The sequence below is a fragment of the Ochlerotatus camptorhynchus genome, unplaced genomic scaffold (genome assembly GCF_037179485.1).
Source record: "Ochlerotatus camptorhynchus isolate MF236.1 unplaced genomic scaffold, CSIRO-AGI_Acam_v1.1 ptg000357l, whole genome shotgun sequence".
Lineage (NCBI taxonomy): Eukaryota > Metazoa > Arthropoda > Insecta > Diptera > Culicidae > Ochlerotatus > Ochlerotatus camptorhynchus.
In genome coordinates this window covers 1,729,699-1,750,541 of record NW_027040845.1, presented here as the reverse complement: position 1 = coordinate 1,750,541, position 20,843 = coordinate 1,729,699, and the positions used below count along the sequence as shown (strand labels likewise).

At 36.8% G+C, this 20,843-nt stretch overlaps 1 protein-coding gene across 7 annotated transcripts in view; it reads right to left on the bottom strand.

The window, feature by feature from the left end:
* kcc (solute carrier family 12 member kcc) overlaps positions 1-20,843 on the bottom strand; it is an 836,076-nt gene that overhangs the window by 142,332 nt on the left and 672,901 nt on the right. For all 7 annotated transcript variants that reach the window (XM_065231465.1, XM_065231467.1, XM_065231461.1 and 4 more), the window contains one exon: positions 4,847-4,952. In XM_065231465.1, coding sequence (XP_065087537.1) covers positions 4,847-4,952 — 106 coding nt within the window. The remainder of the gene's footprint in view (positions 1-4,846; positions 4,953-20,843) is intronic.

Genomic DNA, 20,843 nt, shown 5'->3' with positions numbered 1-20,843 from the left:
CAAGATAACCAGAGTAAGTCATGGATCTGATCGAACTTCCATTGCCATAGGCAAGCAAAACCATGAAGTTTGACACCCATATTGATATGGTACCGGTCATGGCCCCAATTGACCACATCCCCGGGGCACCCAGAACCTGCTCCAAGATAACCAGAGCAAGTCATGGATGTGATCGAACTTCCATTGCCATAGCCAAGCTAAATCATGAAGTTTGACACCCATATTGATATGGTTCTGGTCATGGCCCCAATTTACCAGAACCTGCTCTAAGATAACCAGAGCAAGTCATGGATGTGATCGAACTTCCATTGCCATAGGCAAGCAAAACCATGAAGTTTGACACACATATTGATATGATTCCGGTCATGGCCCCAATTGACCACATCCCCCGAGGCATCCAGAACCTGCTCCAAGATAACCAGAGTAAGTCATGGATCTGATCGAACTTCCATTGCCATAGGCAAGCAAAACCATGAAGTTTGACACCCATATTGATATGGTTCTGGTCAAGGCCCCAATTGACCGCATCCCCCGGGGCAACCAGAACCTGCTCCAAGATAACCAGAGTAAGTTATGGATCTGATCGAACTTCCATTCCCATAAGCAAGCAAAACCATGAAGTTTGACACCCGTATTGGTATGGTTCTGGTCATGGCCCCAATTGACCGCATCCCCCGGGGCGCCTGGAACATCTAGTTTATTCAAACTTTGATAAATTTCCTGGTGAATGACATTAGAATCATACAATTTGAACCATTTTCCGGAAAGTTATGGTCATTTGAATTTTGACAAAAATTATGCCTGTCTCAATAATTTTGTCGTAGAACAAGAACTTTTGGTAAATTTGTTGAAGTTGTTGTTGGTCTAGCTTTTATGTTATTATGCACAGGAAATGTTTAAAAATGGTGCTAATATTGTTTCCTATCTATAAGTTACATAAAAAAACGAAATTTTTGCTCAAATGTGAATGATGGCCCATTACAAACAATTTTGCAAATCGGAGAAGATCGAGTTTTTTTCCGATTCGTCATTTGGCGGGGAATTACTCATTACACTAGTTTACAAATAAAAATAAAAAAATTAACTACAATGTTTGACCTTTGACTCTTATGTAAAATCGTGCGATGAATCCTAAACTTTAGTCATAAAAGTCTCAGTATGATAGTTTTCGAGATACTGTTAAAAATGAAATTCCACTTGAAAAAAGTTTTTTAAACTAAAATACAAATGTCTCCGACTGGGAAATACCTAGCAGCGTACAAAGTTCACATATGCTGTGAACTAGTGTTAACTAACATAAACTCTGGAGCGACCTTGAATTTCTTAAATTAATTACCTATTCCCGGCTGATAATTGAGCTTAATCTTCTTGTTGTGTAAATTTGCGCTTCTCAGAATTGAGCAATATAAAAAGTGATCATCCCTAATATCTGTTGACCGATAATCTAATAATGCATACTAATATGATAATCGTGAAGATATTGTAGTGAAGAGGTGCCGGTTGGAATCAATTGTTTTCCAATAACCAGTTACCGAATTTGTAAGTAATATTATATATAATGTTTATATAAGCTAATAAATATATTATAATAGCTTTGTAGCTGACTCAAAGACATCAAAACTATGTCTTATCTGCTGAAAGCGTCGGTCCGATGGCTTTGGCCAGCACCTCTCCGCAATAGGAAGAAGAAAAAAAAACAACACAATCCAATTGGCTGCCCACGCGATTATAACCGTTCTTAAAGTTAGTGATTAAATCTATCCTTAATTCTATCCTTAATTCTATACCTAAATCTTAACTATCTACTATTGAATTCAGGTAATTTAAATTGAATAATTATTTACAAAAGAACTAAATGATATATCTTAAATAGTGCTAAAATCTACTATCTACCATTTCTACGAGCTACACCTAACCTATATTCCTAAAACTAAAGCGAACTCGGTAAGAACAAGTGAATTATGTCAAGCTTCGAAATCCTAAAAGAACTTATTACAGCATATTCCATCTCTACCTCCTATGACCCATCCGGAACTACACTAGGGGAATTAAACGTAAGTCACACAGAACTTATTATAAACCACTACTACATGCACACTCGTATTTACGCTACCAATTATGTTATACACTATGCTAACAATCTTGTGCTTCTATATATACATCCAACCAAACAGGATTTTAAAAATCTCCCAATAAAGAGCCGTGTAACACATATTGCTCTGGAGGTTATTAAACCGGAAGAATCTCCCCTGCAGTCAGTCGGAACTAATTTCGACACTTCTTTTCACTTCATTCTCTTTATTCGTTTTGAAGATATGTCTTAATTTTGAAAACATTTAAAGTGTTTCTGATCTTCAGAATAATACTGAATAAACTTTTCATTTTTTAAGACCTTGAAAAACATTCAACACTTTATTAAAATCTTATTGATCATCCATGGATAAAGTTCTAAGTTCTATAAAACTTAAACGAAGGTTCCTGGACTTCTACAAAGTTTCTTCAATTTGATTCCATGCACAGTTCGAAAAAGTAGTGTAAATTTCTGTTCAATGTGATGCACATAAATGGAGTGTCATATGTCATATAAATTTACATTATAGATCGTGTAAAGTTCAAAGACATTTCATGCAATGTTGCGCATATTGTATACAAAAGTCCATATTTGTAAACAACATTGCATACAAGTTTCTCGTTTGCGTTTAATGACACACAAGTTTACATGTATAAATGTTTACATCACAATTAAAATTCAGATTTTTTTTTGCTGTGTGGCCTCAAATGAAGCATCTTGAACTTCTTCCCAATCCATTTAACTTATCCCTGAGCCGCGATGGAGTTCCCTAAATTTGTGTAAAGTTCAGTAAAATGCTGGAAAGTTGCGTCCACTTCTACGAAGATTTCTGAACTTATCAGATTTGTTTATAGCTTGTCTTCTTCTTCCTCGCATTTCAAGCTTATTGTTTATCGCATTTAGCTTATTACGTTCTCTCAACATAGTGTTCTAGATGCAACTTTCATAGTTATTAATTGAGAGCTTTCGATGCCTGTACCATTTTTGCATTAGTATAATTGTGTGACAGAGAATTCCTAGACCAGAAAAATTCCTAGACCGGACCGGAAACCAAACCCTGCCACCTCCAGCATGGTCTTGGTTTGTAGCTGCGCCTTTATCAACTGAGCTAAGGAAGACCCTTAATTCAAATTTCCCCTGATACAATATTTTAAAATCAATTGGTAAAGAAATAGGGGAACTGACGGCTTCGGCATGACAGACTATTTTCGGAAACCCAAATTGAAACACTATTTTCACTGGATTTTCTTACGAAAACACTTCGCTGAATGCATGCAAACGATTCTTTATGCTTTCAGCTTCCATTTGACTATATTTTTACTACTGAGAAAAAGAAATCTAGCAGGGTTTTCTTGAAATGAAACACACGCAATACAAATTGTAGCTGATTTCGAGTTGCCGATAATAGAACAGCAGATTTACATGCAGTTCAAATGGAACGGTTGCCGAAGAAAAACGGGTTGCCGACAATACTTGCTCTCACTAGAGAAGATTGGAGCTTTGTAAAAGCATTTCAAAACAGTTTTTGACAATTCTTTCGATTGAAATTGTTAGAGCAGCTGGCAGCAAAAGATTGTAAACAAACCAGTACTGCATATGTGTGCGTTCCATGTAGAAAAAGGCTATAGAAAGAAGGTCGCTGCTTAGGTTGCCGAGAATACGTAAATTCCCCTACCTGAGGTACATTAAAGTTGAATAATCCGCCACTTCGGACACGGCGTGCTTCTTGACTAAATCTGTTAAGCCTGAGATCAACTTTCAATCCATATGGTATCTAAAAAATGTATGTGATTTTCTCTAAAACCTCCCGAAAATCCACTTTAATTATTTTAAGCTTGAAAGGTAAATAAGTTTAGTATTGCCAATTTATCCATATGGACCAGTGTGCAATCAACAGGCAAAAGTAGCTGCTATCGATGTCTATGAATGAATGCGATAACCTTGCTACGAATTCCCACTATCGCCTCACACAACAGAAAGCCGACTTTCCGATGCAAAGCCTCGCATTATAATGTTGGCAGTGCAAACAGCTTAGTTGGTCCATAATTAATCGCAATAAGAGACCCGTATTTCACATTTTACCGTTTCCGTATGGGTTCGGTTCGTTTGCAGCCCCACCGAACGACATCAGGCTGCAAATGCAATTTAACCGGAACAGTGGATGCAACACGACGCAGGCTCGACGCTGCTCAGATTTCCCCGCTTTTGCGGATGTGATTTATTTATCGTTTCCGCGATATATATTAATACATGAATGCTGCTCTCCCTGCTTCGGAAGCCCTCTCTATGAAGTGGTCGGTTTTTGCGGGAATGGGGTTGGGCATCAGCGCCACTCTGCAGCACAACAGGCCCGGCACCCAATGATTTATGGGTGAAAGCTTCATGAATATGAATTTTGCGGGCTGTCAATGTGTGCACACATATGAACGGACGGAATGCGCACAATTCGGTAGACATGATTTTGGGAAACTCGTCGTTGTCAGTTTGGTAATAGATGCGTACCACCAGACCAACTAATATAGACAAATTGTGCACGCATTAGCCGATATGTGTCGTCGCTAAACATTTGTTCTGTTCGTTTGATGGTTACCGACGACAAATGGTGAAGTTCTATAGAGATTTGAATTTCATGGAATCAAAATGTACATTCAATAATCTCCACGAAGGAAATTCTTCATCTCCTCATAGTTTCGGAGAATTGATCACTTACATCGTTGGAATGTTGTTTATGTTTGTAGGGATTGTTTGGATTCAATTCTGGTTGGCGATACTTACCCATCACGCAGAGCAGACCCGTGCCATAGACGCGAAAGTTGTTGTACATCGCTGATGCGTCTTTTGTGAAATCTCCAAATATCGACAACCATGGGGCCATGTATGTCTGAAAGAAGAGTAGAAAGAGTAAAGGAATCAATACCAAGAAATGCTACCAATTTTGTAATTTTAATTTTAAAACCACAAGAGTATTGGCAAAACCTCGAGCTTCCCCAACAGAGTCCCGCTTGGCATTTTCTCAGTGCCAACGAACCACAACCGCATCAATAGGAAAATTCCTTCCAACCACCGAGAAGGTCACCACCACCAGCCAACGTTATTGAGCGATGCAGCAGAGCGTAAAGATGACACGGGAAGCTTTGTACAAAATCGCACTGCCCGCAAGTTATTTGCTCATAAAAGAAAAGAAAAAATCATGAAGTTACATTTTCCTTAAACTATGTCGTGTGTCTCTTTTGGGGACGATATTGAGGAGAATTTTACCAGCAGAACCGCAGCTAGTCAAACCACAAAGGATCTAAACTTTTCCCCCAGCAATGCGCCGGGTGTGTGTGTGTGTGTGTGCGGCTGCAAGTTAACCCACTCAGGAGCTCTATTTTTGGAACATCTTCATGGAGCAGGACCTAAGCAGGGTTGGTTAAAGTGGTGGAACGTCTTTGTTCCCACTCCTGTCGAAGGAGCCGAGGAATCGTGCACGATAGCATTTTTATTGCCTAATAAAAATTCCATCCGTGCTCCCATTAGCTGTGTCCTGGCGAGTACCTTTTGCGCTGTGAATTTTGACTATCTTGACTAGGAATGGACTAGGAGGGATCAAGTTACCTGGGAGGCGACGTGGAATATACTTTGAGCATTAGTAGGCTCGGATGGGAACTATATTCATGCTGGACGCGTATCCTGCCTGGATCGGTTGTTTATGCAGAGTTTTTCGCCGTTGTTGATCGGGGAGCCCTTGTGTTTTTCTAAATATTTTTCTTCGCTTTTCGTGACCTTCCTCACGGCATGGCACCGGCACCGGACACCGGGCACTATGGGTGGTGCTGAAACGGGGCTAGGTCGTTATGGTTCTCAAAATTGGTCGTTAAAAATGGTTCACGGTGGGTGAAGGGGAATGAGTAAGTCGGACAGGGCATTTGTTTTGGGTCAGCGGATCATAAATAAATTTGCGATCAACCCGGGCTGACACGTTTACTAATCGTACCGACAACCATAGGCACATTACCCGAGCAAAGTAAAATAAGAACCTGATATCATCTTGAAAACAAGTTTTGTTATTACTGATATCATTTTGTTTTTAGTTGTTATCGCATTAATTATGTAGTTATCAAACTTGAATATATTTTTTTTTACATAAAAAAAGTACTATATGTTTACGAAATTTCAGTTATCAGCGTAAGGCGTATCATAACATAATTTTAAATTGCTTGAAAAAAAATTGCACAGGGTTTGTTATCAATATGTTTTCAATTATAACAAAATTAGCTATTTTTGTGATATCCAACGAGCATTTTTACTATAATTTGTTTATTCAACCACAATGATAACATATTCAGTTATCAAACCTTGACAACCGGTATCATAACTTGTTATCATTTTTTTTTATAAATTTTTGCTAAGGTTGGCCTCCCCGAGCAAAGTAAAATAACAACCTGATATCATCTTGAAAACAAGTCTTGATGTTCCATTATCCAGGTATTGTTTTCAGTTGTTATCGTATAACTAATTTAGTTATCAACCTCGACTAATTTTGTTATCATATGATAACAACCATGAAAGATAATGAAATGATGCAAGGTTCGTTCAAAACTTCAGAAAAACACTGCCAGTCAGTTTTCAGCGTAAGGCTTTAAGGTGATACGGCACGTCATGCAACAATGGCTGTCCCTAAAATCATTAAATAAACGTATTATGGTATGCGTACGAAAGACATCTTCCTACAAAACAGTAAATTACTAATTACATACCTTAAAAAATGGGCCTGAATTGTATTAATAAGATCTGGATACATATTTAAATACTTTGCCACCCAAATATTGCCAATTCATTCACTCATTGGTAATATTTACATTAAAAAGTACGATCAGCGGATTTTGCTCTGCTCAGGGCATGAAATTTCAACAACTGTTTTCACTAGCTTTCATTTCTCAGAACCACACTAAAAACAATTACGACACGTGCTTCTACAAGTACTTTCAACTTAAATCACTTTTAAAGACGATATTTACTTAAATAATATCATTTGCATCGTTAAAAACGCGAGCCGCGAATAATTTTGCAAGTTGAAACTGTTTTGATTACCTTTTTTCTACACACCGCATTACGGAGGTGTGTGTAAGAATCATCTATCATCGTATCCAGTGTTGTCGATTTAATTGAAACAAAGTGTGTAAAAACAATGTTTTTATTGCTTTTTAAGGTACTTAAACTGTGTGCAATTTAGAAACCATCACTAAAAAATGTTTAAAACAATTTCTTATTTTGTTTCTCAAGGCAAAAAAATTATAGTCAATGATCCTAGAAATCTTCTATAGAAAACATATGTGTTGTTCTGGTAGCACTGCTCGAAGCCATCAGCTGATATGCAAAAGGCGGCAACGGATGATTCAAAAACAAAAACATACACTATAAGAAAAAATATCCAGCGGCCAGTTCATTTTTACCTACTTTTGACTTTCAGTGGGTAGAAACGAATTGTCAGTTCCATACTAATTGAAAACAATCAAATGAAAACTCTTCGACCCACATTACCTACTTTTGGCCTCGCTTTTGGCTTCCTGCAATATAGTGCCGAGATTTGTGAAATTGAGTCATTTTGGGATCTTTTTTCTTACCGTGTACCTGGAGTTTTGAGCTCTGGAATCACTTTTGGACAGGTCGTATGTAACCAAAGTGTGATGTTGAATCAATTAACTTCTATGATGACTTGACATGTTGGTCTTGGTGGCTAGGCGCAAAATTGTTTTCTGTATAGGAAGGGGTGTCCTGGGAGGTGGTAGGTCGATAATATTGGCAAATTGAATGGAAATGTAGTGATAGTTTCTGTTACACATTCGACCTAATAATAACGAACTCTAGCAGCTATGTTTACGGTAGTTGCGGTAGTGCATGATGTACACTCACACTACTACAGCATCAATGATAATCAATTCACTGACACATAGAAAGGAGAGAAAAAAAAGCAAAAAAAAGCGTGACGTATCGTATCACCTTAATAGCAAATCGACAAAATAATTGGAAATTTGTTGAACAAATTAGCATGGATCACAGAATTTGTTATAAAGATGTTTTCAATGATAACTAAATTAGTTATTTTTGTAATATTCAAAGAGTATTATTTTGCTATAATTGTTTATATCTTGGCTGTTTATTCAACTACAATGATAACATGTTCAGCTATCAAACCTTGACAATTGGGTATCAGAACTTGTTATCAATTTGGTATAATTCTTTGCTCGAGTTAATTTTCATTTTTTTTTGCCTCAAGTATTCATAATAAAAACATAACTGAGCCTGTATGTAAAAGCAACTATCCCAATGTAAAATTGCAATCCAATCATTTTAATTTAATTTTTAAATGTTTTTTTTTTTTATAAAAGGATAAATATTGATCCAGATTTGGAATTGATGCTTATCGTCAATATCATAGTTAAGACTCTAATGTCAATCAATCAAGCGTTCAGTTCCACGCAAACTCGCAAATCGTTTCGGATCGATGTTTTTTTGAATTACTTTTAATTTTTGTTTGTTACAGTCCAATATGTCATTTAACACATTTCCCTAGTTGTGTACACGACTAACTTCTTAAAAGGGCTTATACAAAAATGACACGCATAAATACAAAAATAATATATAGGGAAAATGGCTCTAATGTTGGCCTACGGATCTAAGATTGGGCCCATCACTAAAAATCTGCTATTTATCAATTTTATCTCGATGAACGCGTCATTGGGACGATACTAATGGATATTTTTGGTCACTATTGAAAATTTAGTCGATTGCTGAATTTATGTATGGGCCCAAATTAGGGGCATTTAGGTTGACATTACATCCCATTTCTGACAATGTGTTTAAGGTAGACAGTTCATACACAGAAAAATCATAATTTTTTGAAAAATGTAGCATTTTTGAAAATACTGTCGACATTTATCAATTATCCTTGAAGCAGTGTAAATACATTAATTTTACAACAAATACGTTCATAATTCTAGAATTGTCCGTTGTTGTTGTTTTCGAGATATTCGTATCTTAAAATTTACCAATCGTGTAATTTGGGAAATTTACGCCCTTTTGGAATATTTTTCCAATCTTGAAAATATTATTATCAAAAAGCGCAGGTTATTTCCTTGAACCTTGCAGTTTACAGTAAAAATGGCAAAACACGCATCTCATCAAATAATTGACGCTAACAAAACCTTTAGTACTTTGTAGTACAAAGTCTAAGCTTTAAAAAGAGTAGTTGATATTGTGTTCCGATTTGCCACTTTCTCTGCTATAAGCTTTCAAAAATAGGGTAAAATAACGTTATAAAGTTCTATAACATTGCAAGGATTGTACATAGCCACATACTGTCCTGAGCAAAGACATGTCGTTTCACTTTGTATAAATTTGTCTTGAACATTATTAGCTTGAAAAATTATTATATAAAAAGTCCATAAATAAAAATTTAATTTAAAGGGGAATCAAACTATTGCACAAAGACAATTTGTATTTTCAAAAAAGTGTCATATTTTGAAAAGCTAGGCAACTTTGCTTAAGAAAATATCTTCTATATCTCTAGGGAATCAAAATAGGTCTAATTTTTTTAATTCTGATACTTTTGTGAACAATTCCTCAGAAGATACTTTTTTGATTAAGTCAATAGTTTATATACATTTCAATTAGGTTCATGATTTTGCTATCTCCGACCACTGTGCATTGGTGTTATCGAGAATTTTATAAATCATGACAAACAAATACAGGTACATCATATAAATTTTGTTGGGTGGGTAGTATTGAAATTATGTTGCTTAATAGGAAAGGTCATGTCAATACTTAAATCCATGATTATCAATTCTTCAATGAATTGACCAAAAACAATTACTTCAATGGTTGACCTAAGTTTGTTTACTAAAACACATACAGGGTGAGGAATAATTATCCGTGTTTAATGATTTATTCGTAACAAATTTATGGGAAGTGTAGGTACATAGTTTATGATATTCACAACAATTTCTCAAAATGTGCTCCTTTGACTTGTATACACGCCTTCAACCTCATAGGGAAATTATCGACGATGGACGTTAGTTCCTCCAAAGATATTGCATCCCAGACTTTTGTCAAACTTGCTTTCAGATGATCTAAAGATATGTGTGACTTAGTACTGGCTCTGGACTCAAGAATTGACCAGACGGACTATTCCCATTGGATTTAAATCAGGAGATTGGCCTTCAACATTCATCTTTTGTCAAATATCTAGGAAAAAGTTTGCTACAAAGCTCCAGCGTCTTTTTCGCTCCATGCGATGGTGCCCAATCCTGTTGAAATGTCCAATCGTTGTTACCGAAATGCGTACGTGCCCAAGGTTTAACTGTGTCCGTCAGCAGCTTCTGGTAGACTATTTGGTTGATTTTGACGCCTTTTTCGATAAATATTAAGGGAGTTTTACCGGAAGCCGTAATTCCCGCCCAAACCATCCCCGAAGTTGGATGATATGATCTGGCAACATTCGTACGGTTAGAAAATTCCTTTGGCAATAGCTGGCGATCGTTTTGGTGGTTGTGGTATTGCTCAACAATGAAAATCTTCTCATCGGTGAATAAAATCGTGCGATGCCGTCCATTGCCGAAATCCTTCAATAAAATCTTGGATTTTTGGTACTGATTCCTTCTCATCCTGTCATTTAGGTAATGGTTCTTCGAAAATTTGTCCTGAATCCTTGCGTAGAATAGTTCGTACTGACTTTTTGTCGATTTTCAATGATTGCGCCATTTTTCGGATAGACCGTCTAGAATCTCGATTAATCCTAAGACGAAGTATGTTCCGGTTCTGAGGGGTTCTCGCACTTCTTTTTCTGCCTCTTCCTGAACGGTCCTCCAAATTTCTGAGTTCATGGTACCGTTTTATAGCATCCCGAACAGTTTGCGAAGGCATTTGCAATATTTTTGCAATACGTGCGCAACGAATTCCTTGTTTATAAAGCTTAATTGCCGCACTTTGTAGTGGACGTGAACCGATTCAAACGAGACTACAAGCGTTTGTTTATTATGTATCAAGGTCTCAATTGACAGAGGTGTGCTCATTTCAGCATCTATCAAATTCGAGCTATACACTGAGAGAAAAAACACAGTTAATTTTTCCTCACCCTGTATCTCCGGTTACAATGAAGCTATATCAATTATTTGAACGCCAAATTAAAGGTGAGAATATTTTATTTCGATCAACTGAACAACATTGGTCAGTGAGATTAGTGGTATTGTTGTTAATTAATAGTTTATTTTTTTATGTTTTGCATATTTCCATGAAAAACTTGATTTCAGCAAAGTTTTTAAGCAAGGTAACAAATGTTTGTAGTGGTTGTGCCAACAATTCCACTAATCTCATTGAAAAATAGTTTCCAATTTTCTCACTATTAATTTGGCATTAAAATAATTGATATAGCTTCATTACAGCCTACAGATATCTGTATTGTAGTACAAAAACTTTAATTAGTTGAAATTTCATTTTTCATATATATCTTGAAAACCATCCTACTGAGATTTTCTGACTACATTTTTAGATTCAGCGCACGATTTTACATGGGAAATTACCATCAGCATACAAAGTTTAAATATGTTGTAAACTAGTGTTATTATTAGATCATCTTAATTAGACGATTCCATTTCCATTCTATTGAGATTCTCTGAAATTTCTCTTGGGGTTATACGAAATCTTTTTTGATATTATTTATAATATATGTTTGATTGAGATTCTCCGATTTTATGTTATTAACTACATTCGCTCATTGATTCTCCATTAATACTTCGCTAATTCGTTAATATTGTTCCAAGAGTACTTCAGAATTTAAAATGCTAAGAAATGCCAAAATTCCAAATAAGATTTATGTCCTCAAAATTTCGTGGAATTCATCGGAATTAATTATTATGTTCTTCATCGCCGGTTAGCATTCTATGGAATTCCGATTGGGAATCTTCTTTGGAGTTATTTGAAGTTCCTGGTTGATTGAGAATGACACTTAAAATCCCATTTAATTTTCTCAAGTGCGAGGTTTTTGGTTATCCCTCTTGGGATTCTCTAGAATTGTTCTTAGGTTCTCCAGAGTAACGCTGGTGATTCAACAAACACCTTCTGGGATTGATTTGTTGGCTGTGGGTAGTGACATCGGACAATCCTTCTTGGAATGCTCCAGAGCTACAATGAAGCTTCATTTCTAGAATTCCGTCTTAAGTATCTTTTTTGGAACATACTGGAATGCCTCATGGGTTTCTCCTAAATTCGTATTTGCATAATACGGAACCCAAGTTGGAATTCTTTTGTATCCCTCTTAGTATGGATTTTCGATTGTGATTCATATAGAAAAACCTAGCTGTAGTCTGTTTAATGTATTTTTTTTCTTTTTCAACGCTCCATTTAGTACAGTCAACTCAGAAATAACCTCAACTAGCAAAAAGCGTAAAATAGCAATTTGAGAATATAATTTATATAGGGTTAAATACCCCATTTCCGGCATATTAAGCATAACACGCACTTAGTCTTTCTTAATCTAGATCAGTTTAGCACCAAACGGAATGTTATTATTACTGATGGCTTCCAAATTTATTTGCCTTTCCGTACGTACCATAAGATTTGAAAACGAGAAACCAATCGTTGAGATATTGTCAAAAGTCCAACACTGCTTCTTGACGCCAAACTCGGCCTACGGATTTTAAACTCGGCCTAACGCATTGAAACGCCAATGAAGATAAAAATTGATTCGGTGGGAGCGCTTCGTTTGTTTTTGGGAATAATGGGTGTAAACTTTCATACCACGCGGTCTCATTGACTTCGTTCGGTAGCTGATTAACTAAAGTATCGTACCAAACGCATAATTGACTTGTTAACTCTGAAATCATGGATTTATTTGAAGTTTTCTGCTCGATAGGCCCAAAATGGGCGATTAGGCCGAAGTAGTGCTCTACCCTACTACCATAGAACAACTTTACTCAAGGCAGGAACCTTAAGTCAGATTAAGGGCATCAATGGATGGCAATCGATGTCCGTCGGTGATTGGCACTAGATTGCGGAACAGAGACTGACGTTAAATAAAGGAAAAGAAAACACCATAGGATTGTTGTTTGAATATTCAGTGATGAAGTTTTTTGTTGATTTGTATCGAGAAGCTTGAATTTATTTCAAAAATATTGAGCAATTTAATGGAAAATCTAAATTCTTTCCGATTTGCATGACTTTTCACATGTTTTCTGTATGACATATTATGCATTTTTTTTACAGATATAGAGACCATTTTGACTCAAGACTATTCTATAAAAAGGGTGTACAACGTACATAAAATTTACCTGGTCAATAAAGCCATCTTGAAACATGACCACTCTCTAAATGTTTAACTGTTTTTGACATAACGCTGGCCGGCGCTTTTGGTTTAATATTTTGTGGCAATGTAGCTATACAAATGACTCATATACATTCTAAGGCGAATATCTCAATAAAACTAACTGGATTCATGATGTAGTCTTTAGCAAAGTTGTTACTCATTGTTTGAACCACATGTTTTGAAAATCTGAATCAAATCGAGAATAAGAAAACTTTTTTTACGATCGAAAGAGTGTACTTTGTACGTATCAAATATCTCGAGATGCCACCTAGTGAGAAAATTTCGAACTAATTTCAACAATTCAAAAGATCTTAGCCTTCTGAACAACAAAGCAGACAACAGCAATTTTGTGGTGAGCACAGATCTCGAGATGTCGACGCTGCATTTACACGAAATTCAAAAAAAAAAACTAGTGCCGGCTAGTGAGAGGATTCCGAACTAAATAAACTTTCCTCAATTCAAATCGGGATTTCTAATAAGATTTCTATAAGAGCTAAAAGTCACCTAGCGAGAGAATTCAGAACTTGACCTCCTGAACAACATTGCAGAAAACAGCAACTTTATTTATTGCCTGGATCATGAGATATTGCATGCCGGCGCCAGTGGTGTAGTGGTAAGCGTGACTGCTTTCTAACACCCCGATGGGTCTGGGTTCAATCCCAGCCGAGGTCGGTGGGATTTTTCTGAGGCATAATAAAAATCTCTGGTCACGTCTTCCTTCGGAAGGGAAGTAAAGCCGTTGGTCCCGGCCCATGTGTATGTGTGTTGAATGGGTGCGATATCCTACGCAGGTGTGGAAGCTGCCTTCCTGCACATTCGATTGCCGTCAATGGATGGCAATCGATGTCCGTCGGTGATTGGCACTAGATTGCGGAACAGAGACCGACGTTAAATAAAGGAAAGAAAGAGATATTGCATGTAGAGGCACCTAGTGAGAAAATTCTGAATTAAAAGATACACTGTCCCCAATCAACGCGGCGTGTCATAAAGGTGATAAAAATACTGCTTAATGACATATATGAGTTTTTAATTTGATTTGAAAATACTTCATTTCATACTTTTATGCAACTAAAACAGCGCAACCCAACTATCAATTTACACAACGTGAACGCTTTGCTCATTTCATTTATACAGCCTCAAGCTGTATTCAAATGCTATACGATATGAGGTAACCTTTACTCAACCTCTATACAAGCAAATCTGGCGAACATAGTCAGCTACTTATGGCTGTTGGGACGGTTGTGGTTGTGGGAAGCTCTTATTGCATATCTACCTACACTTCTATACAGCTGCTATTCTACTATTTAGTTGTGCGTAAACTTGAGAGGTGCCTTGACACTACCAACATCGCCACGCCAACACTTTTAAATGACGACAACAATTCTACATGACCTTCTACAACAAGATCGCAGAGGCTTTATAATAGTACACATGAATCACTTTTCTTGACTAGTAAGTTCAGCTTTGTAAAGGAGCGGAGTAAGAGCTGTAAATCTGCGCAAGTCTAAAAATAAACCTAGATGACTTAAAAAATGCTTCCAAAATAGCGCTAACACAGTTTATTAGCTGAGTACAGGTTATTTAGTTGTTGAAAAAGCACTTTTGATGTTTATGGGATTCGAAATCAGGTATTCGGCGCACTAGGTTTGTAACTTCTCTAGTAGATCAACTTCGCTTGTTGGTAAACCATTTTTGACTTAGGATTACGTCTTTTGGCAACATATTGGGTGCAATTAAAAAAAAAAACAAAATCGACCGGGTTATGAAAAGTGGTCAGGTTTTGACCACGTATAACTCTGTCAATAGCGGATGGATATTAATTCTAAACAATCCAATCGATTGGAATGTCATGTACGAATCTGCCAAAATGAACACTTTATCAATTTTCAAAAGGACACTATTGAAAATTGAACGAATGTGCAATTGTTGTTTTAATAATTAAATTTATCACCGTATTACCTACACACTTAGAAATTATCGCCGACTTCGGTAATTTTTACCGAAATCTGAACAGCTGAACTATTTGGTAAAATTTATGCAATTCAATTCAATTGCTTTTCTGCTACTTTGAAACTAAATCTCTACTAAAATGACGAGATTTTATCATTTAAACAAGGTTGAACATGTTTGAAATTATTTTCAAGTTCAATAGCCTGTAAAATGAAGTTCAAAGTTTTACCGCACGTTCAGCTGTTCTGATTTCGGTAAAATTTACCAAACACGTAAACAAAATCTTAGTGTGTAGCACAGATTTAAAAATCGAATTCACTCTAGTCTCACCACGAGTGGTGATTGGTGGTGTCCAGTGGTCATCATCAGCAGCAGCAGTGTTTTAGGCGCGTGGCGTTGTAGATTGTTCTCCAGTACACGACGAAAGGCTGCCCGCAAGCACGAGCTGCAGCCTACTGAGCGGTTCATTCGCCGAAGAAGAAGGAGTTGCACCGCTAATGATCGCATTTCAGTTGCTCGTCGTGAGCCGCTGAGGGCCATCTATGCCAAGCGCGTCACCGTTCCAAACAACATACAGCTCGCCAGCCTCATCTGTGTTGAACACCTTAATTGCTCAGCATTACTCAACCATCACGACAAAACTGTGCTTTTCAGAACCACCATAAATTTGTTAAAGAGTATTTTCTTGACACTTCTGGCGTTACCTTTCAAATAGACCGATCTACATAGATCTATTCTCTTCATCGGCTTTCTCTTTCGTTAATTAATTGGCTCCAAAAACATGTTCAGCTGTTATTATCGTCTAATACGATAATTTCTGTTAATAGACTATGTATAAAAATTAACCCGAAATTCGAATGCAGCCAAGTTATCAATAAAAGAGAGAGTCTATGAAGAGAATCGATCAATGTAGATTGGTCTATTTGAAAAGTGACGCGATACTTGTCAAAGTCATTCATCGGATGTTAGTTCCCATAAGTATACATTTAACATACCATGTATTTTTAAGGCAACATTGGGGGTGCAATTTCAAAAACCAAAGTTGGTCGCGGCATGAAAGTGGTCTGATTTTGAGCTTTGAGTGTGTTGGTTTATTTCATTTAAATTCCGTTATAATTGCTTATCTTTTGACAGATACGCGTATTTCGTCTACTACTTGCAGACTTCATCAGTGCCAAGTGGTGTTAAGTACTTGGCACTGATGAAGTCTGCAAGTAGTAGACGATATACGCGTATCTGTCAAAAGATAAGCAATTATAACGGAATTTAAAGGAAATAAACCAACACACTCAAAGCTCTTCGTAAAGGGATTCCGTTAAGAGGTTCGACAAATTTTAAAGATGGATTTTAATTCTTAATACGCAAGACTATAAATTTTCAAAAGGTCTCTATTGAAATTGCACGAATGTGTAACTGTCGCTATGATAATTAAAATTATCACCGATTGCCGACAGAGCACCTCAAAAACAGAACTCTCATACTGCTTCCGAATTCCAACCTAATGAACTTTTTCACTGATACCGAGTTAAGAAATCAATTTAATATTTACTATACTTTTGTCGTGACATCAAAACTACCTTTTGTAATCCTACGTCAAATCTACGGTTGAGTCTTGGACACAACCTCTTACTTTTTACTATCCATAAAGTTCTCACGCATGGCAGAAAACCAAACGAGGGGAGGAGCTTGTAAAAGTAGTAAAAGTAGATGGTCTGATAGCATGGTTTGGAAAACATCATTGGTTATTAATCAATTTTAGTGGCAAAAAAAAAAATTAAATAAAAACTGTTGAGCATGGAATTCAAACAATGGTCCTTGGCGTGATAGATTTGTTACTTCCTAACTAGACTTATGCCGAAAGATGACTAGCTTAGGCTCACTATCTATGATGTTCTCGTCAATGGCAGGAAAATCATATTCTAGAGCAAATGCATTTGGTTTGTCATAAAGATGTTATGGAAAGCACTAAAAGAGTCATATGCATTATCATTTCAACTCCTTTATGGAATTTTCAGTGGAATTAATTTTATAGAAATATTGAAGAAAATATCAATCATTTTAAAGCCAATTTTGAATCTTTCATGTTTTGCTGTGGTATTATAAAAGTAAAGATCAGATCCGAAAATTATCATGATGAATGATGAAAAAATTTGGGATGCAGCAAGAAAACTTCCCAAGTTACCAAAAGTTCTGATAAAAGGCTATTTGTGGCTTAAGCAGCTTGGTTGAAGGTGGTATATAAAATTCTAAGCAGCTTCATTTTTAGGTTGTTATAAGAACTTGAAAGTTCGGGTACCATAATTGAAGAGTATTCTATGCAGCTTCTGGCGGAACTTGAAAAACAACTTTTAGAAAATAAGTTTAAGAAAGGTTTTTGTCCAGTACACTAATTTTATATTTAGTTCGCACTTTTATGAAAGTTAATTCTGAAGTCAGGTCTTTATGAATGTTATTTCCAAAGGTAGGTATAAGCGTGTATTGATTTATCAGCATTAGTATTAGCATTGGAGCTGTTTGAAGAATTAAACCCAGTCCTTCTGCTTGAGAGCTCCAGCACGAACCGCTACGTCATCTGAGATATATTAAAGTGAACTGTTGTCCCACATACTGTTGGACTTGAATACGAAACACATCACCATGATAAATTTAATATTAACGTACATTAAATTTTATTACTAATAAAACTTGTGCGGATTGTTACATGTAGATTATGACGGACCTTATTAGAAACTTTCAAGTTGCTAAGAAGTTCCGCGGGGAACTTTTAAGATACTTTAAATTTGCTAAGAAGTTCCGCTAGGAACTTGATCGGAACTTTGGTGTGGCCATGTTTTCAGCCTTGCCTGAAGATCATAAAAAGTGCTTAACGATACTTTTTGGAACTTTTTTTGAACTTCAAGTTGCTAGGAGTACGCATCGGAACTTTATGGAACTTGAAAGTGGGTTTTTATCGTTGAATGCGGAACTTTTGGTTGCTCGGGAAGAACGTTCTGTCGGAACTTTATTTGATTTTTATGGATCTTGAAAGTTCTGTCGGAACTTAATTTGAATTTTATGGAAGTTGAAGTTTCTGTCGGAAATTTATTTGAACTTTATGGAGCTTGGAAGTGAGTTTTTTACAGGCAGAGCTCTTTCAATACACGGGATGTTTTCTGCATTTTCTTATAATACATTTGTAGAACATACTTTTCAAATTATTATTTAAAAAGATGTTCTGTGTGTTACTTGGGTAGTGATGACCTTTGTAATCTAAATAATATTGCAGAAGACCGTATCCGTCTAGCTAACACATACACACTTAGGAAAATTTATGTTAATTTAGGTGCTCTGAGACTGACATATACGAGCGTCAATTTTGACATTAAATTGAGTTCAAATAGATGCGAAATTCAGCTCAATTAAACGTACTTTCAAGCTTTTCAATCTTGGAGCACTTAATTTAACATTACATGTTTGTTTACGTATCATTCTTTATGTCAAAGATGGATTCCGTCACGTGTAAGATTAGGTATTTCTAAGTGTGTATCTTGAGAATTTTAGTCTATAAAAGTTGATAAAACGATGTTTTCTAAAAACAGTAACACCACATTGTCTACCATTTTCAAGAGTCCATAGAATAATTTTAGTGAAGACATATATAACTTTTGAGCTCATGTTTATCGACAATAATCAAAATTGTAACTGATCAACTTCGATGGTAAAGACGATTGTGGAGCATTTAAAGCAATTTTGGAGTTTTTACATAAAGTTGGTATTATCAAGCCATTTTTTGAATTTTGATGAAATTTTTAAAGTTCAGATTTCCATGAATTTTTCATGTTAGGATAATGTAAATTTTTATGTTTTGAAAATATTTCTATTTCTAGAAATCGTGATTCCCAATTCGATCAAATGTTCTCTCTTTGGCCAAATATCTTTTGATTTTTTGTCCTGTCAGCCTGCTACAATAAATTTCATGTTCTAATTTATCGGAAATGACGCAACATTCACAGTTTAAATTTCCAATTACGTTGCCATAATGTAGCATCTTAGCCAGCCCAAGCTCGATCATGGGACACTTTTAAAGTTATCCTGCCAGTTGCCACAAAGGACGAATCGTAACCTAAAGCACCCTTTCACTCTACATGCTCACATCCAATAACATAAATTTTCAACAACTCTATTCGAGAACAACCTTTACCGACAGTCCCCGGACTGGCAACCGAAACAATGTAGAACCATCCAGCAAAGTAAAAGGCAGCCCGACGAAGACGCAGGCCCTCGTTTTGTCCGATATGTTGCCTCCTATTTATTTTGAAACGATGCACAGATACCACATATTTCTCTCAGTCGGATCCGGAGAGGCCCGGGTTCCAATGTTCCAAATTCCAAAAAGATTCCCAGTTGAATGAGCTTGTTAGTGAGGCAGGCGCAGAATGTCTCCTACTGTACTGGATGGAAGAGTGGCTCAATTTGTGATAAAAGAAAATTTTCTTCAGAGCCACTGGTGGAGTAAAACTGGTGAGCTCTTTGTTTTGCTCTTTCAAGCGAATGGGTGATTCTCTATGGCAAACAAAAAATATCCTCTATCTATGCCCGGACCAAACGAAGTAATTGAAGGGGAATTCTTGGTTGCTTCATATTCGGGGCAAGGAATGGCTTTATTCGTTCATTTGGTTCATTTGTGTTCCTTTTTCATTTTCGCAATTGACATAAACTAGTTGGAGGCATATGTTGTCCTGCGAATAGTATCAACTCCAAACGGTCGAAAAAGAAAGGTCGAAGGTGTTGCCCCTAAAGGATAACCAAGATTTTTCGGATAATGTGAAGCAGCGTGTTGAAATTATTTGCTACCTAACTGAGTGGCTCAATCGACACCCATGTGTGCATTTGGCGAGGAGATAGTGGAAATTGTGTGTTTGGTGACCCTGATTGCACCGTCTGCACCGCTCTATATCCCCATCACCGAACTACATACCACCCAGTATTTATTTATCTGCTCTATATTGATTCGCTCCATTCAACCGCAAATGAGCCAGCTACCTAGCAGCAAAATTCAGCGATGGAAAAATAATTTTCCTGGTTTTTCCTTAGTTGCCTTCTGCCAAATCACGCCTCAGCACTTCACCGGGTGCGGTGTGGTGGTTCCAAACCAGATTGACACACAATCACAATTGAACCACTCCAGGATATTCGCATTTTCCGCAGTCACCTCTACCTTCTATTTCGTATTTCGTCGCTGTAAGCACTCGGGGAACAGAGCAATAGAGTCGTCTACCAGACGCCGGCAAACAGGGAATCAAGGAGCAATACGCAAATAAGCTTCCCTTCTATTGTTGGAATTCTACATTTGGATTTCGTATAGTTGTCGTTGTTCGTCGTTGCTGTCGGACCGGTCGCTGCTGCGGTGATCGATTCGAGCTTCGATCCGGTTCGACGATGCCAACACTTGAATTCTTAGGAAGGTCTTGGGTGTTTTCTTTTGCTGCGGATCCGGGATCC